This window comes from Hyla sarda, chromosome 9 (assembly GCF_029499605.1).
Source record: "Hyla sarda isolate aHylSar1 chromosome 9, aHylSar1.hap1, whole genome shotgun sequence".
NCBI classification, from domain to species: domain Eukaryota; kingdom Metazoa; phylum Chordata; class Amphibia; order Anura; family Hylidae; genus Hyla; species Hyla sarda.
The window spans coordinates 10,343,236-10,365,089 of record NC_079197.1 but is presented as its reverse complement, the minus strand read 5'-3'; the positions used below and the strand labels follow the sequence as shown (position 1 = coordinate 10,365,089).

At 44.3% G+C, this 21,854-nt stretch overlaps 2 protein-coding genes across 4 annotated transcripts in view; one reads left to right on the top strand and one right to left on the bottom strand.

Annotated features, from left to right (window-relative positions):
- The window catches only part of CFP (complement factor properdin), a 48,902-nt gene extending 47,429 nt beyond the window's left edge, over positions 1–1,473 (bottom strand). Inside the window, exon 1 of the mRNA XM_056537988.1 lies at positions 1,343–1,473. Coding sequence (XP_056393963.1) covers positions 1,343–1,349 — 7 coding nt within the window. The 5' untranslated portion in view covers positions 1,350–1,473. The remainder of the gene's footprint in view (positions 1–1,342) is intronic.
- On the top strand, positions 577–15,824 carry LOC130290397 (leucine-rich repeat neuronal protein 1-like). Of its 3 annotated transcripts, none has more exons than XM_056537983.1 (2): positions 577–1,301; positions 13,284–15,824. In XM_056537983.1, the coding sequence occupies exon 2, from the start codon at positions 13,326–13,328 to the stop codon at positions 15,534–15,536; it is 2,211 nt and encodes a 736-aa protein (XP_056393958.1). In that variant the 5' UTR covers positions 577–1,301; positions 13,284–13,325; the 3' UTR covers positions 15,537–15,824. The 3 variants fall into 3 exon arrangements, with proteins under 3 accessions (XP_056393958.1, XP_056393960.1, XP_056393959.1); XM_056537985.1 differs by lacking the exon at positions 577–1,301 and adding an exon at positions 10,472–10,568; XM_056537984.1 differs by lacking the exon at positions 577–1,301 and adding an exon at positions 10,938–11,089.
- Positions 15,825–21,854: the final 6,030 nt, after the last annotated feature.

The window sequence follows — 21,854 nt, the reverse complement described above, 5'->3', positions numbered from 1 at the left end:
GCAGTATTATGTAGGCACTGTTATGTGTTTACTATATTACAGTATTATGTAGGCACTGTTATGTGTTTACTATATTGCAGTATTATGTAGGCACTGTTATGTGTTTACTATATTACAGTATTATGTAGGCACTGTTATGTGTTTACTATATCGCAGTGTAATGTGGGCACTGTAAGACACTGTCATGTGTTTACCATATTGCAGTATTATGTAGGCACTCTATAATACTGCTATATATTAAACACCTAACAGTGCCATTCAAAATTCTACCATATATTACTAAATAAAAGTACAATACAGTACAAACATAATACTTTCACATAGTGAGCATATAACTGCACCCTACAGTACCAAAATACTTCTGCCAAACAGCACCTATTGGACACTGCCACTTAGTACCTATATAATTACATTATATAGTTAACAAATAGTATTACACCGCCATACGGTGCTCCAAACTGTACATATGCCTCCATATTGGCGGCACACAATGCCAATGTAATAAAATATCAGTATTTTAAATATAGAGCAAGGTGCAGGGGGATAGACACCACTTCTGCCCATGTAACAGTAGTATTTATTAGAATTAGGGCGGTATGAAGTCACAGGTGCCTGTAATAGGTTAAGGGGGGGATAGAATGGATGCATCATGGCAGTGCGGGGATCTCTGCAGCAGATGCAGATGTGTCTGGTTTCTAATAAGCCACCACTTCTGTCTGCCCCGACGTCTCAGCCCTTCCCCTCCGAGCCGAGGCGAGATGGGTTGGGGGATTGGGGACGGCGTAGGGTGGGGGATAATGAGCTAACATGCCAAATCCTCTGTTTCCAGGCAGGTCAGCGATGTGATCTCAGGCTTGATCCATATTCATAATATCACCGTGTGTTGTCATCTTCTATATCAGAAGCTTTACACATCCATCCAGCCCGCCTCCCCGTCTCCTCCATTGGTCGCATCCTCGGGAGCCCTGGGAGCCCATTGGTCGCTCGGAGCACCTGTCAGACTAAAATGCTCCTTTTATTCCGTCTAAAGGAGAAAGAAACAGTCACAAAGCAGAACACGAGGGAGAGAGAGAGAGAGAGAGAGAAGAAGAACGAGGCCGGGAGGAAACCATGACGGACAAAGACCACCGCCGCTTCAAGTAGACCCCTCCAGGAGGCGTCTCCATAGGGTTGGGGAAGCCAAGGACCAAGAGACGAAGACAAAGAATGATAGACCCCAGCCCGTAACAGCTGACGGCGGAGAGTTGAAGACCACCATCTTCTTCATCGGTGGGGACCACGAGACCGCAGCCTGCTAGACGGTAAGATAGTCTATGGCGGTAACATGGTCTATGGCTTATACCGTCCATCCTCCTGCGTGGCGGCTTAATGGTTGGCGTCAATTCTCCGTCTCGTTCTGCCTCATTGACTCCAGATTCCTCTCGCTCCCCATGAAAGTGGATGGCATGCGCCGATTCGGCTCTGCTATGTGGCACGTCGCCTTGTTGTGGAAGGTGACGTCATGTGGAGATGATGTCAGCCTCACACAGTGCAACTGTGGTCTTCAAACTGTGGCGCTCCAGGTGTTGCAAAACTACAAATCCCAGCATGCCCGGACAGCCGTTGGCTGTCCGGGCATGCTGGGAGTTGCAGTTTTGCAACACCTGGAGCGCCACAGTTTGGAGACCGCTGCAGTACAGTGTTGAGTAAATATATATACCCAACATTGTACTGCAGCGGTCTTCAAACTGTGGACCTCCAGATGTTGCCAAACTACAACTCCCAGCATGCCCAATATAAATGATCCTATATGGTCTTTATATGTTATTTTGTGTGAGTATATGTATATATATATATATATATATATATATATATATATATATATATATATTATTTTTTTTAATTTTTTTATATACACACACACATATATATATATATATATTTGTTTTATGATATTTCTTATTTATTTATATTAATTATATATACATTTATTAATGTTTTTAATATATATATTTATTTTTATATATATATAATATTTTTATTATATATAATATATATTTATATGTATTTTAATTATTATTATTTATTTATTTTCATATTAATATAATTTATAAATATATACATATATATTATATAAATAAATAATAATATTATATATACACAAAATAAGAACTTATAGGATATATATATGTATTTAATTATATTTATTTAATGATATTTCTTATTTATATTAAATATATATTCATATATTTATTTTTTTAAATATTTATTTATATATATATATATATATATATACACACACACACATATTTATTTAATTATTTAGTTATATTTATTTAATGATATTTCTTATTCATATTAAATATATTCATTTATTTGTTTTTTAAATATATATTTATTTATTTTATATATATTTGAATAATTATTATGTTTTTATTTTCATATTAATATCATTTTTATATAAATATATATTATTATTTTTTTTTATAAATAAATAATAACATTATATATACACAAAATAAGACCATATAGGATAATTGATCAAAACCACGTATACTTCAATATATTTCCCAGTGCTGAGCGCCACCTATGGCCGAAATTAAAGGGCAACAAAAACATTGTGAAAATGTTAAATATTTAAAAGTTTTGGATTTTCCTTAGTTACAAGGTTGAAAAAAAAATCTTTTGTTTATGTTCAGCAAAAAAAAAAAATATATAAAAACAGTGACACCTGGAGGTGGACGGGGGTACTGCAGGAAGCAAGGAAAATCATACGCATCCGAAAATCATGGGCACAAACGCTGAACTTATTATAAAGGGAGTCTACCTGGAAGATTTGTAGCCTTTTTATGGGGGATCGTTTGTACCAGAAAAGTACCCCCCCCCCCCCATTTCACATGTAGATCGAATGAACTTTGGGTTTGTAAAGAGCAATGTTTTTTTATTGTACCTCAATAGTGCAGCAGGGGGCGCTGTGATGTTTTTGGAAAGTAGTCCCGTAGGGGTCCTTTTAACTAAAGCCTGTTGAGTAGCTAGTGATTGCTTCATTTGTATCATGTGACTAGAATGAATATGACCCCATTTTTTTTGAGGGGGGGGGGGGGAATACAATGGGCACTGGGTAGGGTGGGCCTTCTGCAAAGTAAGAGGCAGCTCTGCTTCACAAGACCAAAGAATTTAATGATAACTATTATTCTGCTTACAGTCACCACTAGGGGGAGCTCTTTGGACATGTATAATCTGTATGTGGTGAGCTCCCCCTAGTGGTGGGTGTGGGCAGAAAATGTGGCTGTATAGATGTGTAATGAATAGTGGGTTATTTTGAGCTTTGTATAAGGAAGATTGAGGTCTGACCTCTATTCAGATACACGAAATTATTGAAAACAGAATTTTGGATCTTTGTCAAATCTTCTCTAACACAAAGAAGTTTATTGGGTTTCCTAGGGACCCCTGTAACTTCATAAATAAGAAACATTAATCTGGTGACATCAAAGAGCAGGTATAATCCAAACAGTGATGTCACAGAACAGAGATAATACACAGTGATGTCACAGTACAGGTATAATCCACACAGTGATGTCACAGAACATGTATAATACACACAGTGATGTCACAGTACAGGGATAATACACACAGTGATGTCACAGTACAGGGATAATATACACAGTGATGTCACAGTACAGGGATAATACACACAGTGATGTCACAGTACAGGGATAATACACACAGTGATGTCACAGTACAGGGATAATACACAGTGATGTCACAGTACAGGGATAATACACAGTGATGTCACAGTACAGGTATAATACTCAGTGATGTCACAGTACGGGGATAATACACACAGTGATGTCACAGTACAGGTATAATACACAGTGATGTCACAGTACAGGGACAATACACAGTGATGTCACAGTACAGGTATAATACACAGTGATGTCACAGTACAGGGATAATACACACAGTGATGTCACAGTACAGGTATAATACACAGTGATGTCACAGTACAGGGATAATACACACAGTGATGTCACAGAACAGGATAATACACACAGTGATGTCACAGTACAGGGATAATACACAGTGATGTCACAGTACAGAGATAATACACAGTGATGTCACAGTACAGGGATAATACACAGTGATGTCACAGTACAGGGATAATACACACAGTGATGTCACAGTACAGGTATAATACACAGTGATGTCACAGTACAGAGATAATACACAGTGATGTCACAGTACAGGGATAATACACACAGTGATGTCACAGTACAGGGATAATACACACAGTGATGTCACAGTACAGGGATAATACACAGTGATTTCACAGTACAGGGATAATACACACAGTGATGTCACAGTACAGGGATAACACACAGTGATGTCACAGTACAGGGATAATACACAGTGATGTCACAGTACAGGGATAATACACACAGTGATGTCACAGTACAGGGATAATACACACAGTTATGTCACAGTACAGGGATAATACACACAGTGATGTCACAGAACAGGGATAATACACACAGTGATGTCACAGAACAGGATAATACACACAGTGATGTCACAGTACAGGGATAATACACAGTGATGTCACAGTACAGAGATAATACACAGTGATGTCACAGTACAGGGATAATACACAGTGATGTCACAGTACAGGGATAATACACACAGTGATGTCACAGTACAGGTATAATACACAGTGATGTCACAGTACAGAGATAATACACAGTGATGTCACAGTACAGGGATAATACACACAGTGATGTCACAGTACAGGGATAATACACACAGTGATGTCACAGTACAGGGATAATACACAGTGATTTCACAGTACAGGGATAATACACACAGTGATGTCACAGTACAGGGATAATATACACAGTGATGTCACAGTACAGGAATAATACACACAGTGATGTCACAGTACAGGTATAATACACAGTGATGTCACAGTACAGGTATAATACACAGTGATGTCACAGTACAGGGATAATACACACAGTGATGTCACAGTACAGGGATAATACACACAGTGATGTCACAGTACAGGGATAATACACACAGTGATGTCACAGTACAGGGATAATACACAGTGATGTCACAGTACAGGGATAACACACACAGTGATGTCACAGAACAGGGATAATACACACAGTGATGTCACAGTACAGGGATAATACACACAGTGATGTCACAGTACAGGGATAATACACACAGTGATGTCACAGTACAGGGATAATACACAGTGATTTCACAGTACAGGGATAATACACACAGTGATGTCACAGTACAGGGATAACACACAGTGATGTCACAGTACAGGGATAATACACAGTGATGTCACAGTACAGGGATAATACACACAGTGATGTCACAGTACAGGGATAATACACACAGTTATGTCACAGTACAGGGATAATACACACAGTGATGTCACAGTACAGGGATAATACACACAGTGATGTCACAGAACAGGATAATACACACAGTGATGTCACAGTACAGGGATAATACACAGTGATGTCACAGTACAGAGATAATACACAGTGATGTCACAGTACAGGGATAATACACAGTGATGTCACAGTACAGGGATAATACACACAGTGATGTCACAGTACAGGTATAATACACAGTGATGTCACAGTACAGAGATAATACACAGTGATGTCACAGTACAGGGATAATACACACAGTGATGTCACAGTACAGGGATAATACACACAGTGATGTCACAGTACAGGGATAATACACAGTGATTTCACAGTACAGGGATAATACACACAGTGATGTCACAGTACAGGGATAATATACACAGTGATGTCACAGTACAGGAATAATACACACAGTGATGTCACAGTACAGGTATAATACACAGTGATGTCACAGTACAGGGATAACACACAGTGATGTCACAGTACAGGGATAATACACACAGTGATGTCACAGTACAGGGATAATACACACAGTGATGTCACAGAACAGGGATAATACACACAGTTATGTCACAGTACAGGGATAATACACACAGTGATGTCACAGTACAGGGATAATACACACAGTGATGTCACAGAACAGGGATAATACACACAGTTATGTCACAGTACAGGGATAATACACACAGTGATGTCACAGTACAGGGATAACACACACAGTGATGTCACAGTACAGGGAAAATACACACAGTGATGTCACAGAACAGGGATAATACACAGTGATGTCACAGTACAGGGACAATACACAGTGATGTCACAGTACAGGTATAATACACAGTGATGTCACAGTACAGGGATAATACACAGTGATGTCACAGTACAGGGATAATACACACAGTGATGTCACAGTACAGGTATAATACACAGTGATGTCACAGTACAGGTATAATACACAGTGATGTCACAGTACAGGGATAATACACACAGTGATGTCACAGTACAGGGATAATACACAGTGATGTCACAGTACAGGGATAATACACAGTGATGTCACAGTACAGGGATAATACACACAGTGATGTCACTGTACAGGGATAATACACACAGTGATGTCACAGTACAGGGATAATACAAACAGTGATGTCACAGAACAGAGATAATACACACTGTGATGTCACAGTACAGTGATAATACACAGTGATGTTACAGTACAGGGATAATACACACAGTGATGTCACAGTACAGGGATAATACACACAGTGATGTCACAGTACAGGTATAATACACAGTGATGTCACAGTACAGGGATAATACACACAGTGATGTCACAGTACAGGTATAATGCACAATGATGTCACAGTACAGGGATAATATACACAGTGATGTCACAGTACAGAAATAATACACACAGTGATGTCACAGTACAGGGATAATACACACAGTGATGTCACAGTACAGGGATAATACACACAGTGATGTCACAGTACAGGGATAATACACACAGTGATGTCACAGTACAGGGATAATACACACAGTGATGTCACAGTACAGGGATAATATACAGTGATGTCACAGTAAAGGGATAATATACACAGTGATGTCACAGTACAGGGATAATATACACAGTGAAGTCACAGTACAGGAATAATACACAGTGATGTCACAGTACAGGGATAATATACACAGTGATGTCACAGTACAGGAATAATACACACAGTGATGTCACAGTACAGGAATAATACACAATGATGTCACAGTACAGGGATAATGCACACAGTGATGTCACAGTACAGGGATAATGCACACAGTGATGTCACAGTACAGGGATAATACACAGTGATGCCACAGTACAGGGATAATACACACAGTGATGTCACAGTACAGGGATAATCCACACAGTGATGCCACAGTACAGGGATAATACACACAGTGATGTCACAGTACAGAGATAATACACACAGTGATGTCACAGTACAGTGATAATACACACAGTGATGTTACAGTACAGGAATAATGCACACAGTGATGTCACAGTACAGGGATAATACACACAGTGACATCACAGTACAGGGATAATGCACACAGTGACGTCACAGTACAGGGATAATACACACAGTGATGTCACAGTACAGGGATAATACACACAGTGATGTCACAGTACAGGGATAATGCACACAGTGATGTCACAGTACAGGGATAATACACACAGTGATGTCACAGTACAGGGATAATGCACACAGTGATGTCACAGTACAGGGATAATACACACAGTGATGTCACAGTACAGGGATAATACACAGTGATGTCACAGTACAGGAATAATACACAGTGATGTCACAGTACAGGGATAATACACACAGTGATGTCACAGTACAGGGATAATACACACAGTGATGTCACAGTACAGGGATAATACACAGTGATGTCACAGTACAGGGATAATACACACAGTGATGTCACAGTACAAGGATAATGCACACAGTGATGTCACAGTACAGGGATAATACACACAGTGATGTCACAGTACAGGGATAATACACAGTGATGTCACAGTACAGGGATAATACACAGTGATGTCACAGTACAGGGATAATGCACACAGTGATGTCACAGTACAGGGATAATACACACAGTGATGTCACAGTACAGGGATAATACACACAGTGATGTCACAGTATAGGGAAAATATGTGATATGTGCAACCAATCAGTGTTCAGATTTCCTTTTTCCAGATTTTTTGTCCATCCGGCTGTTGGGGCATGCTGGGAGTTGTAGTTTTTTGTAACAGCTGGAGGAACCCTATTTGGTAAACACTCTTATAGATAAATGTACTGTAGCTGCGCAGCCACCAAAAAACAAAAATGAACAAAATGCCAAGTGTGGCGAGGACCGGGACATCCTGATGGTCCTGTATACAGAATGAGCTGTCCCTAGTGCTGAAGCTGCATGTAGCGGTGTTATACATGTAACCACATGGCAGGGTACGTTCATTACAGATATTACGTGTATGGCCCTTTAAAAATCAGAGTGCCTCAGATAATCACTATGGCGGCTTTCAAGATGGCGGCTCGGTGGAGTAACCTACGTTATGTGTTCCCTTATTGCGGTTTAGTGGTTCACAGGTATTTGACTCTGATGTAGCAGAGGTGAATTTGTCATGATTGATTACTTATGTGAAGTCCAAATAATGCAGTAAGTTTCCCTGCATTCCAATAAGTACAGTGGTCTCCAAACCGTGGCCCTCCAGATGTTGCAAAACAACAACTCCCAGCATGCACGGAAAAAGCTACATGTCCAGGAATACTGGGAGTTGTAGTTTTGCAATATCTGGAGGGCCCCAGTTTGAAGACCATGGCAGAAAAACGTCATGACAAATGACAAACTCAGCACTGCTACATCTGTCTGTTAAAACGCCATGACAAACCTAAAACTATTACATCTCTAGCACAATGGATAAAACGTCACGACAATTGACAAACCAAACACTATTACATCTGTTTTTACCATGACAGATTAAAATGGCGTGACAAGTGACAAACTCTGCTCTACTACATCTGGACACAAAACATCATGATAAACTGAGCACTGCTACATCTGTCTATAGCACAACGGATATAAACATCATCACAAATGACAAACTGAGCACTGCTACATCTGTCTATAGCACAACGGATATAAACATCATGACAAATAACAAACTCTGCACTGCTGCATATCTACACAAACCATCATGACAAACTCAGCTCTGCTGCATCTGTCTATAGCACAACAGATCAAACCTCATGACAAACTGAGCACTGCTTCATCTGTCTATAGCACAACGGATAAAAACATCATGACAAATGTCAAACTCTGCTACATCTGTCAGGACAAATTACATCGTCAGTACTACTGCATCTGTCTATAACCCAACAGATGAAAACTTCATGAAAAATGACAAACTCGGTACTGCTGCAAATTGTCTATAGCCCAACAGATAAAACATCATGACAAACTCAGCACTGCTGCATCTGTCTATAACACAACAAATAAAACGTCATGACAAATGACAAACACAGCTCTGCTACATCTGTCTATAACACAATAGATTAAACAGTATGACAAACTTATCACAGCTACATCTGTCTATAGCACAACAGATCAAACGTCAGGACAAATGACAAACACAGCTCCGCTACATCTGTCTATAACACAACAGATCAAACGTCAGGACGAATGACAAACTCAGCTCTGCTACATCTGTCTATAGCACAACAGATAAAAGGTCATGACAAACTCAGCACTGCTACATCTGTCTATAGCACAACAGATCAAACGTCAGGACAAATGACAAACTCAGCACTGCTACATCTGTCTATAGCACAACAGATCAAACGTCTTGACAAATGACAAACTCAGCACTGCTACATCTGTCTATAGCACAACAGATAAAAGGTCATGACAAACTCAGCACTGCTACATCTGTCTATAGCACAACAGATCAAACGTCAGGACAAATGACAAACTCAGCACTGCTACATCTGTATATAGCACAACAGATAAAAGGTCATGACAAATGACAAACTCAGCTCTGCTGCATCTGTCTATAGCACAACAGATAAAAGGTCATGACAAACTCAGCACTGCTACATCTGTCTATAGCACAACAGATCAAACGTCTGAGACAAATGACAAACTCAGAACTGCTACATCTGTCTATAGCACAACAGATAAAACGTTATGACAAATGACAAACTCAGCACTGCTACATCTGTCTATAGCACAACAAATCAAACGTCATGACAAACTCATCACAGCTATATCTGTCTATAACACAACAGATCAAACGTCTGAGACAAATGACAAACTCAGCACTACTACATCTGTACACACATCTGGACATGCTTTGGCGTTCATTGACTTTCGCCGTACATGATCTGGTGGCGAAGCAGAGCTGGGCGGCGCGCTCAGGGTTAACAATGAGCCTTCATTCTCCTGTCATTGGGAGAAAACGCTCAGGGTGTTGCCATGGCAACATCTTAGTGCGAGCAAAAAAAAAAAAAAAAGAGCGTAGGAGACAGGGGCTTAAGATGGGGAGACAAATGAGGGGAGCCGGCGAATTATAAGGAAGGACGGGCGGAGAGGAAGCGGCACGAGGTGGAGGCAAGAATAAGGGGATCAAGGAATCGTATTGATAGGGAAGAAAGGGAAAACATTGGCGCGGGCTAAGCGAGCCAAGATGGAGGATGGGGGGGGGGGGGATAACTTAATCTACGGCTTAGGGGAAGAAATGGTATAAAACGGATATTGAAGCTTTAATGGCGCCAAAGAACGTGTATATATAATAAATAACGCTATAATATGGGGGGCGGGGTTCATCAAAACCGACAGAAATGGACGGTAGAGCATTCCCCATAGCAACCACTCAGGCGGAGGCTTTTACTCTCCAAAATCTGGAATCTGATAGGCCCGTTAGAAAATGAAAGCTGCGGCCTGATTGGTTGCTATGGGCAACTGCACCACACTCCATTGGCACAAGCTTTAATCTGTGAGAAAACCCTAAGGGCCCGTTCACACCACTCGGTGGGATTCTGCGGCTCAGCTAACGTCTTCCCGCTGAGTCCGCCGGCGAATGGGACGGCGCTAACTGTCCACGGCGGATCGCAGCAGACACGAAGGCCGCTGTAAGAGAAATACGTCCGGAATGGATGGCTTGTGCTCGCAGCAGCCTCTATCGCAGTGGTCTCAAACGGTGGCCCTCCAGATGTGGCAAAACTACAACTCCCAGCATGCCCGGACAGCCGTTGGCTGTCCGGGCATGCTGGGAGTTGTAGTTTTGCCACATCTGGAGGGCCACAGTTTGAGACCACTGCCCTATAGGAAATGGCGGTTAATGTATGCACAGAATCTAAGCGCTGTCCTGACTGCAGGACAGTTCCGGGCGTATTGCCCCGTAAGAATTAACCGCCATATTGGAATTTCTGACGTGTGGACTGTGCAGTACAATCCCATTGCCAGCAAAGCATATAAATTCCAAGCGGACATTCTGTTGTAGTGTGAACGTTAAACGTTTCGGAATGCGCTGCACTGTATGTGTACTCGAGGAGCAGCACTTTTCCTGGCCATTATATTACATATATATTGTATTTTTCTGTAAATTTCTGCTCTGCACACTTCATCTATAATTTGCAGTTCTCCCAGAGCTAGTGGGTAGATCTGTATTGCTTATCTGGAGCTCCCTCCTCCCTAGACGTGTATTGCTTGTCTTGATTTCCCTCCTCCTCCTCCATAGACTTGAATTGCTTATCTTGAGCACCCTCCTCCCCCCTCCATAGACGTGTATCACTTGTCTTTAGCTCCCTCCTCCTCCCTCCATACACATGTATTGCTTGTCTTGAGCTTCCCCTTCCATAGACTTGCAATGCTGGTTCTGAGCTCCCTTCTTCCCCCCTTCATAGACTTGTATTGCTTGTCTTGAGCTCCCTCCTCCCCTCCATAGACTTGTATTGCTTGTCTTGAGCTCCCTCTTCCCCCCTTTATAGACTTGTATTGCTTGTCTTGAGCTCCCTCTTCCCCCTTTATAGACTTGTATTGCTTGTCTTGAGATCCCTCCTCCCCCTCCATAGACTTGTATTGCTTGTCTTGAGATTCCTCCTTCCCCTCCATAGACTTGTATTGCTTGTCTTGAGATTCCTCCTTCCCCTCCATAAACTTGTATTGCTTGTCTTGAGCTTCCCCTCCCCCCTCCATAGACTTGTATTGCTTGTCTTGAGCTCCCTCCTCCCCCTCCATAAACTTGTATTGCTTGTCTTTAGCTTCTCCTCCCCCCTCCATAGACTTGTATTGCTTGTCTTGAGCTCCCTCTTCCCCCCTTTATAGACTTGTATAGCTTGTCTTGAGCTCACTCTTCCCCCCTTTATAGACTTGTATTGCTTGTCTTGAGATCCCTCCTCCCCCTCTATAAACTTGTATTGCTTGTCTTGAGCTTCTCCTCCCCCTCCATAAACTTGTATTGCTTGTCTTTAGCTTCTCCTCCCCCCTCCATAGACTTGTATTGCTTGTCTTGAGCTCCCTCCTTCCCCTCCACAGACTTGTATTGCTTGTCTTGAGCTCCCTCCTCCCCTCCATAGACTTGTATTGCTTGTCTTGAGCTCCTTCCTCCCCCTCCATAGACTTGTATTGCTTGTCATGAGCTCCCTCCTCCCCCTCCATAGACTTGTATTGCTTGTCTTGAGACATTTTTGTCTACATTAGGGTAAAAACATATGTGTGTATGGCAGTAGGTCCCTTCACTGCTGATCCTGCTGGGATCGGGGGTTTACCCAGAGCCCCCATGTCTTCCTCTTTTAGATGGGCATTAATAGATTAAAGGGGTACTCCACCCCTTGACATCTTATCCCCTATCCAAAGGATAGGGGATAAAATGTCTGATCGCGGGGGTCCCGCCACTGGGGACCCCCGTGATCTCAGTTGCGGCACCCCAGACATCTGGTGCACCATCACGCCCCCTCTTTGTTTCTGGGACTGGGGATGTAACGTCACACCATGCCCCCTCGTGACATGACGCCATGCCCCCTCCATTCATATCTATAGACATGAATGGAGGGGGCATGGCATCATGTCACAAGGGGTGTGGTGTGACGTCACGTCTCCAGTCCCAGAAACAAAGAGGTTTCCGAGAATGGAGCATCAGCCCACTATAGAATGCAGGTGCTGCACGGAGATTTCGGGGGCCAGTGGCGGGTCCCCCGCGATCAGACATCTTATCTCCTATCCTTTGGATACGGGATAAGATGTCTTTGGCCGGAATACCCCTTTAATAGCTGAAGAATTTCCATTCCTTCACTTAATTCTGCCTTTTCTTTTGTCTCCTTACAGATCCATCTACTTACACCCGGACTATTGTCTTCTTCTGATCTCATGCCTCATATCCATTCCATAAGAATGAAGAGATCAATTCCTTGGACTAAGACCTGGACCCTTCTGCTCATTTGCCAGTCATCGTACATCTCCGGTTTGGCGTTCTGTCCTCCTCAATGTGTCTGTGAGACAAGGCCCTGGTTCACACCACAGTCCGTGTACCACGAAGCGAAAACAGTGGACTGCAATGACCTACTCCTGACCCACATCCCGGAAAACATCTCCATCGACACCCAAGTGCTCCTTCTACAGAGTAATAAGATTTCACATATGGGATGGGAGCTTCAAGATCTGGTCAACCTTACCGAACTTGACTTGTCTCAAAACCACTTCCAGAGCATTCAGGATTTAAGCGTGTCCAACCTTTCCCATCTCATCACCCTTTATCTAGAGGAGAATCAGCTTACAGAGCTGCCGGACTATTGCCTAAAAGATCTCGAGAGTTTAGAAGAACTATATATAAATCACAACCAGATCAATTATATCGGTCCTCGAGCCTTTGCCGGCTTGGGAAAGCTACTGAGACTTCACCTCAATGCCAACCGTCTACGTGTCATCGACTCCACATGGTTCGAAGACCTTCCAAATCTCGAAATACTTATGATTGGGGAGAATCCCGTAAGCGCCCTTCAAAACTTGAATTTTCAACCTCTTGGAAGGTTACATAGTCTAGTACTTGCGGGGATGGAACTCAACTGGGTTCCAGAAAATGCCTTCTTTGGGTTGGACTACCTGGAAAGCCTCTCATTTTTCGATAACCGTCTGACTTCTGTCCCCAAGGAAGCACTGAAGCACTTGAAACTGCTGAAGTTCTTGGACCTTAACAAAAATCCCATAAGTAGAATTCGGACTGGAGATTTCAAAGACATGCCTCATCTTGAGGAACTCAGCCTAAATTCAATGGAGGATCTAGAACGTGTGGAAGCCGAAGCTTTCCAGGACCTACCGGAGCTTATTAAATTAGAAATTTTCAACAATCCTAGGTTGACCTACCTGGACCCCAGTGCCTTTGGGCCCAACGTTGGTGCTTTGAAGACTTTACTTCTTAGCAATAATCGATTGGCACTAATACCGCTTAAAGTATTTCAGACACTACCGGGATTATCTGAAATCAGCTTATACAGTAATCCTCTGCGCTGTGATTGCCAGAACAACTGGAAGGGACTCTCATCAGTTCAGCTGATAGAAGCCCAAGCCACACTTTGTACCAGCCCACCGCTGGTTAGTGGACACCTCTTCCAGGAAATACAAGGACAAGCTTGGTTAAGTCGCTGTCCTCCACTAATAGATGAACATTCTTTCCCGTCCCGGCTTCACCTTTCCAAACACCAGCTGGTGACTCTCAATTGCCAAGCCAGTGGTCACCCAAAGCCTGAAATATACTGGATAACCCCTCACGGAGAAAGAATATCGGGAGGAACGGGACGAATCCATATCCTAGCCGAGGGTTCTCTGGAGATTTTGGATGCCACCGAAGAAGACTCTGGGTCATACATGTGCCAAATGTGGAACTCAGATGGTACAGACAGTAAAAGTGTTGTCGTCTTCATCAATGGGACTGAGGAGCAAGAGTTCACTTCTCTTTCCATAGTTACCAAGAAGGTCCATTCCAATTTCGTTGTGGTGGAGTGGAAGATGTTAGGTGGGCCAGCCAATGCGCCCAACGTCCTTGTTCCAGCCTTATGGACCTCTGCGACCATGAGGATACACAACCCACATATTAGTTACACTGCCAAAGTTCCTTTAGATATACAAGAGTACAACCTGACACATCTACAGCCAGCCACCAAGTATGAGGTTTGCTTCACTGTGTCATCCCTGTCCCGGCCCAGTCAACAGTCTTGTCTCAATGTGACCACCAAAGACGCTTCTTTTTCCGTGGCTGCGGTCGGCCGGCCGGTCAGTATTGCCCTCTCAGCAGCTCTAGGCTCCCTCATTGCTGGACTATGCATGGCCGCTGTCATTGTATATGCAGGACATCACCTCCGTTACAAAAGTTGCGGACATTCCCTAAAAAAGTACATGCAGAGGGCGTCCTTCATCCCGCTCAACGATTTCTACCCCCCGCTCATCAGCCTGTGGGAAGGAGAAGTCGAGAAGGAAAAGGAGAGCAGCTTGGAGCAGCCAGTCTTGGTGCCACCTCAAGAGGATAAGACTTTTCCATCGGTGGTTCAAATTGATACATCAAAGACTTACATGTGGCAGCCTTAAGCCCCTCCCCCCTGACACCACGAACTGGACGTTGGTCCCTGTGAATTTCATGCGTAGAAAACGTTTCTGTCTTAGAAAATTTTTTGTACCAGCAAAATATGAGGAGATGGTGACATTAGCACAATTCTGCCCTGACTGGCATCAGCTAGAGACTTTGGGGACATGTTTGGTTTTTCTTTTTGCTCTTGGTTTGACCTCCATTACCAGCTTTCAAAAGTAAATGGTGGCCATTTATACGTCACGTGTCTTTTGTGGAAAAATGTCAATAAGAAAGGGATTTGGAAAGTTGACAAACGTCTGCGGTCTGGTGATTTTGTTGCTTCTAATATTGAGGTCTCACACATTATTTGGAAAGTTGGGTACAACCAGGGGGTCATTTCTAGGCCCCAATGCAAAACCTGTCACAGGGGCCCTCATATACCACGTGCCACTTATAAACCTAGGGGGGAGATCTACGAAAACCTGTCCAGAGGAAAAGTTGCTGAGTTGCCCATAGCAACCAATCAGATCGCTTCTTTCCTTTTTCAGAGGCCTTGTTAAAAATGAAAGAAGTGATCTGATTGGTTGCTATGGACAACAGGTTTTGATAAATCTCCCCCCTAGTGTCTTCGTATATAGGAGAGGGACTAAACATCAGGATCTAGGTGCAAGAGCTCGTTCCGAACCCTCTATAGCTCCAAGAAGCTGAGTATTACCTCCAAAGTTATGGTCCCTTACAGGTATGGACCTACACAGGGCTCAAGTCCTACAGGAAGGCATGGGAACAGAGATCCTGCACTTTTTCCAAGGCAGGAACACTGTTCCCATTAGCAGGAGTTCTGCAGGACCAGCCCTTGAGAGGAAATCTTGCGTTGAGTTCCCACCCTTTTTCCTAGGACTTGACCCCTGAACCTACAATCACCTCCCAAATTCAGTCAGTGGGCGCCATTCTATAGGGGTAATGTTACAGAATTTCGGCTATCATTTTTGGTTGTGTGTTGCCCTTGTATCCCTCAAGGGGTTAGCTTCATTGGTCAATCCCAATTTTTTAGAGCAGTGGTCTCAAACTGTGGCCCTCCAGATGTTGTAAAACTTCAACTCCCAGCATGCCAGGACAGCCGTTGGCTGTCCTGGCATGCTGGGGGTTGAAGTTTTGCAACAGCTGGAGGCACGCCAGTTGGGGAACACTGATATAGTTTTATATTGATCCATTCCATCTACTGATTTAGTCTTTAAGACTGTACCAATAGCTCACACTCACTTATGAAAGGACAATATGTAGCACATTGCAAAAGTATTCAACCCCCCCTGGAGGGCCACAATTTGAGACCACTGCTTTGGAGGGATTGTTTGACTGATCACAACCCTGCAGTAAGTGTTCCGTTTACCAGCAGCACCACCACAGGAGAAATTAAAGGGGTACTCCGCCCCTAGATATATAGGGGATAACATGTCTGATCACGCGGGTCCAGCCACTTGGGACCCCATGCGATCTCTGCTGCGGCATCCTAGTCATCCAGTGTGCTGAGAGAACTCCGCTCTGTGACGGATGACCGGCGATCACAGCCGTCACGCCCCCTTACCATTGACATGAATGGAGGGGGCTTGGCATTACATCACAAACACGGAAGCCCCAGCTTCGGCCTGGAGATCACGAGGGGTTTCAGCAGCCAGACCCCCCCGCGCTCAGACATGTTATCCCCTATCCTCTGGAAAAATCTTAATCCTTCCAGTACTTATCAGCTGCTGTATAATACACAGGAAGTTATTTTCTTTTTTAATTTATTTTCTGTCTGACCACAGCGTTCTCTGCTGACACCTCTGTCCATGTCAGGAACTGTCCAGAGCAGAAACAATTCCCCATAGCAAACCTCTCCTGCTCTGGACAGTTCCTGACTGGACAGAGTGTCAGCAGAGAGCACTGTGGTCAGACAGAAAAGAACTACACAACTTCCTCTGTAATATACAGCAGCTGATAAGTACTGGAAGGGTGAAGATTTTTTAATACAAGTAATTTACAAATCTGTTTAACTTTCTGGCACCATTTTCCACCGAAGTACCCCTTTAATAATGATCACCATCTGTGGGTACGTAAGCTCCCCCTAGTGGTGGCTGAAGGTCTCCAAATTGTTATCATTCAGCCTGATGTTCATACAGTGGATTTAGAGCTCTGCATTAGGCTCTGACCACTGTCAAGGTGTATTAAAGGAGATCTCTGGCAAAAATGTACTTATCCCCTATCCACAGGGGACAGGTGCCGGCTGCAGCTTTCATTGCTACGGGAGCGCGGAAAAGACCTGAGTACAGCTCTTGGGCATTATCGGCGCTCCCATAGAAATGAATGGAGTGCGTGCCGTCTACTGGTAGATAACAAGCACTCCTCACTGAGAGAGCCGGGGTCCTATTCTGGAGATTACGGGGAGCCCTAGCGGTCGGACCCACTCCGCCGCGACCAGCTACTTATCCCCTATCCTATGAATAGGGGATAAGTACATTTTCGCCAGAGTACTCCTTTAAAGGAGTTCTCCGGGATGGGAAAATTGCCGTCATACTGCCGGCAGTAAAAAAGATAAAGAGGTACATACAGGGCTCAAGTCCTGCAGGAAAGCATGGGAATGGAGTTCCTGCACTTTTTCCACAGCAGGAACACTGTTCCCATGAGAAGGACCAGCCCTTGAGTGGAAATCTTGAGTAAGTTCCCTCACTTTTTTTTCCCCAGGACTTGACCCCTGGGTACATACCTTCCGTTGCTCCCCCCGATGCCTCCGGTAACCCTCTCCGGCCTCCGCTGCGATCCTCTTCCTGGTTGCCGGTGGTCGGCGAGTCAAACTGCACTCAGCCAATCACCGGCCGCAGCGAAGTCCCGCCTCAGCCAGCGATAGGCTCAGCTGCATTGTGACGTTTTCGGACCGGCACCGCTCAGCCTATGACGGGCAGTTTTCCCATCACGGAGTACTCCTTTAAGGACACAGTGTTTGAATTGTTTGGATTAAAAAATGGTGTTCATGAGTAGACATTTCCTTTCTCCACCTTCCATTGACACCTCGTGCGTTGCCGAATTTCCTTACCTATGGCACAACACTCTTTTTGATACCTATCCTGCCAAACCCCATGTCCGCTGTACAGACCCTCTATACCTGCATGGTGAGAAACTGAGGATCTAAAGACACTGGGGGGAGATTTATCCAAACCTCTGCAGGGAATAAGTTGACCAGTTGCCCACAGCAACCAATCAGATCGCTGCTTTCATTTTGAAAAAGGCTTCTGAGAAATGAAAGTAGCGATCTGATTGGTTGCCATGGGCAACGTTTCCTCTGGACAGGTTTTGATAAATCTCCCCCATTGTTTCCAAGGTGCTTATGTTCTAAAACTGTGGTCTCAAGCTGTGGCCCTCCAGATGTTTCAAAACTTCAACTTCCAGCATGCTCGGACAGCCATTGACTGTCCGGGCATGCTGGGAGTTGAAATTTTGCAACATCTGGAGGGCCACAGTTTGAAACCACTGTTCTAAAGGGTCCTGGAGTCCCATAGGTAATGGTTTTATGGTCCTGGATGTAGCTATCATGTGCATGTATATTTTTGTCATCCTCTACTCCTTGACTCCACCTTTTGGCCCGCCCTTTCACACGCCCCACCTTACTACTGGGATGACACACTGTAACAAACCTCCTCCTAATGTAATCTCCTTACTACTGGGATGACACACTGTAACAAACCTCCTCCTAATGTAATCTCCTTACTACTGGGATGACACACTGTAACAATCCCCCTCCTCATGTAATCTCCTTACTACTGGGGTGACACACTGTAACAATCCCCCTCCTCATGTAATCTCCTTACTACTGGGATGACACACTGTAACAAACCTCCTCCTCATGTAATCACCTTACTACTGGGGTGACACACTGTAACAAACCCCCTCCTCATGTAATCTCCTTACTACTGGGGTGACACACTGTAACAATCCCCCTCCTCATGTAATCTCCTTACTACTGGGATGACACACTGTAACAAACCTCCTCCTCATGTAATCACCTTACTACTGGGGTGACACACTGTAACAAACCCCCTCCTCATGTAATCTCCATACTACTGGGGTGACACACTGTAACAAACCTCCTCCTCATGTAATCTCCTTACTACTGGGGTGACACACTGTAACAAACCCCCTCCTCATGTAATCTCCTTACTACTGGGGTGACACACTGTAACAAACCTCCTCCTCATGTAATCTTCTTACTACTGGGGTGACACACTGTAACAAACCTCCTCCTCATGTAATCACCTTACTACTGGGGTGACACACTGTAACAAACCTCCTCCTCATGTAATCTCCTTACTACTGGGGTGACACACTGTAACAAACCTCCTCCTCATGTAATCTCCTTACGACTGGGGTGACACACTGTAACACACCTCCTCCTCATGTAATCACCTTACTACTGGGGTGACACACTGTAACAAACCCCCTCCTCATGTAATCTCCTTACTACTGGGGTGACACACTGTAACAAACCCCCTCCTCATGTAATCTCCTTACTACTGGGGTGACACACTGTAACAAACCTCCTCCTCATGTAATCACCTTACTACTGGGGTGACACATTGTAACAAATCTCCTCCTCATGTAATCACCTTACTACTGGGTGACACACTGAAACAACCTCCTCCTCATGTAATCTCCTTACTACTGGGGTGACACACTGTAACAAACCTCCTCCTCATGTAATCTCCTTACTAATGGGGTGACACACTGTAACAAACCCCCTCATCATGTAATCTCCTTACTACTGGGGTGACACACTGTAACAAACCTTCTCCTCATGTAATCTCCATACTACTGGGGTGACACACTGTAACAAACCTTCTCCTCATGTAATCTCCATACTACTGGAGTGACACACTGTAACAACCTCCTCCTCATGTAATCTCCTTACTACTGGGATGACACATTGTAACAAACCTCCTCCTCATGTAATCACCTTACTACTGGGGTGATACACTGTAACAAACCTCCTCCTCATGTAATCTCCTTACTACTGGGGTGACACACTGTAACAAACCTCCTCCTCATGTAATCTCCTTACTACTGGGGTGACACACTGTAACAAACCTCCTCCTCATGTAATCTCCTTACTACTGGGGTGACACTGTAACAAACCTCCTCCTCATGTAAATAGCTTACTACTGTGGTGACACACTGTAACAAACCTCCTCCTCATGTAATCACCTTACTACTGGGGTGACACTGTAACAAACCTCCTCCTCATGTAAATAGCTTACTACTGTGGTGACACACTGTAACAAACCTCCTCCTCATGCTGCTGATTGAGCGATGGTTGGGATGCTGCTTGTCTAACTTTCTTGTGTCAGGCAGAGCGGTGCCCCCCATCCAGAATGCGCTCTAGGCCATGGGTTCTCAACCAGGGGTATGTCAAGGGTTATGCGCAGGTACGGCAATTCGCTGACAGATACCGGTCATGTACTGGTCTGTATTTGTCAGCGCAGAGCGGGGATTGGATGCTGCAATGGCTGCTGGGCCTGATGTGTGACGTCCCTGATGTTGTGCGGAGGTGCGAGCACAGCGCAGAAGGATGTCATCCGTCAGTGTGGCCCTCCAACCCCCGCCGAACGGTATAGACACAGGCCTGGTAAGATGAAGGGGGGGGGGGGGATAATAATAATAGCAAAAGGGGATCAGAGGGAGGGGGGGATAATGGCAAAAGGGGATCAGAGGGAGGGGGGATAATAGCAAATGGGGATGAGAGGGGGGGAATAATAGTAAAAGGGGATGAGAGGGAGGGGGATAATAGCAAAAGGGGATGAGAGGGAGGGGGGATAATAGCAAAAGGGGATGAGAGGGAGGGGGGATAAGAGCAAAAGGGGATCAGAGGGACGGGGGATAATAGCAAAAGGGGATCAGAGGGAGGGGGATAATAGCAAAAGGGGATGAGAGGGAGGGGGGGATAATAGCAAAAGGGGATGAGAGGGAGGGGCATAATAGCAAAAGGGGATGAGAGGGAGGGGGGATAATAGCAAAAGGTGACGAGAGGGAGGTGGGATAATGGCAAAAGGGGATAGAGGGAGGGGGGATAATAGCAAAAGGGGATGGGAGGGAGGGGGGATACTAGCAAAAGGGGATCAGAGGGAGGGGGGATAATAGCAAAAGGGGATCAGAGGGAGGGGGGATAATAGCAAAAGGGGATGAGAGGGAGGGGGGATAATAGCAAAAGGGGATGAGAGGGAGGGGGATAATAGCAAAAGGGGATGAGAGGGAGGGGGATAATAGCAAAAGGGGATGAGAGGGAGGGGGGATAATAGCAAAAGGGGATGAGAGGC

Excerpts from the sequence above, each read along its gene's own strand:
- LOC130290397 (XM_056537983.1), top strand. The coding sequence starts at position 13,326 with ATGCCTCATATCCATTCCATAAGAATGAAGAGATCAATTCCTTGGACT.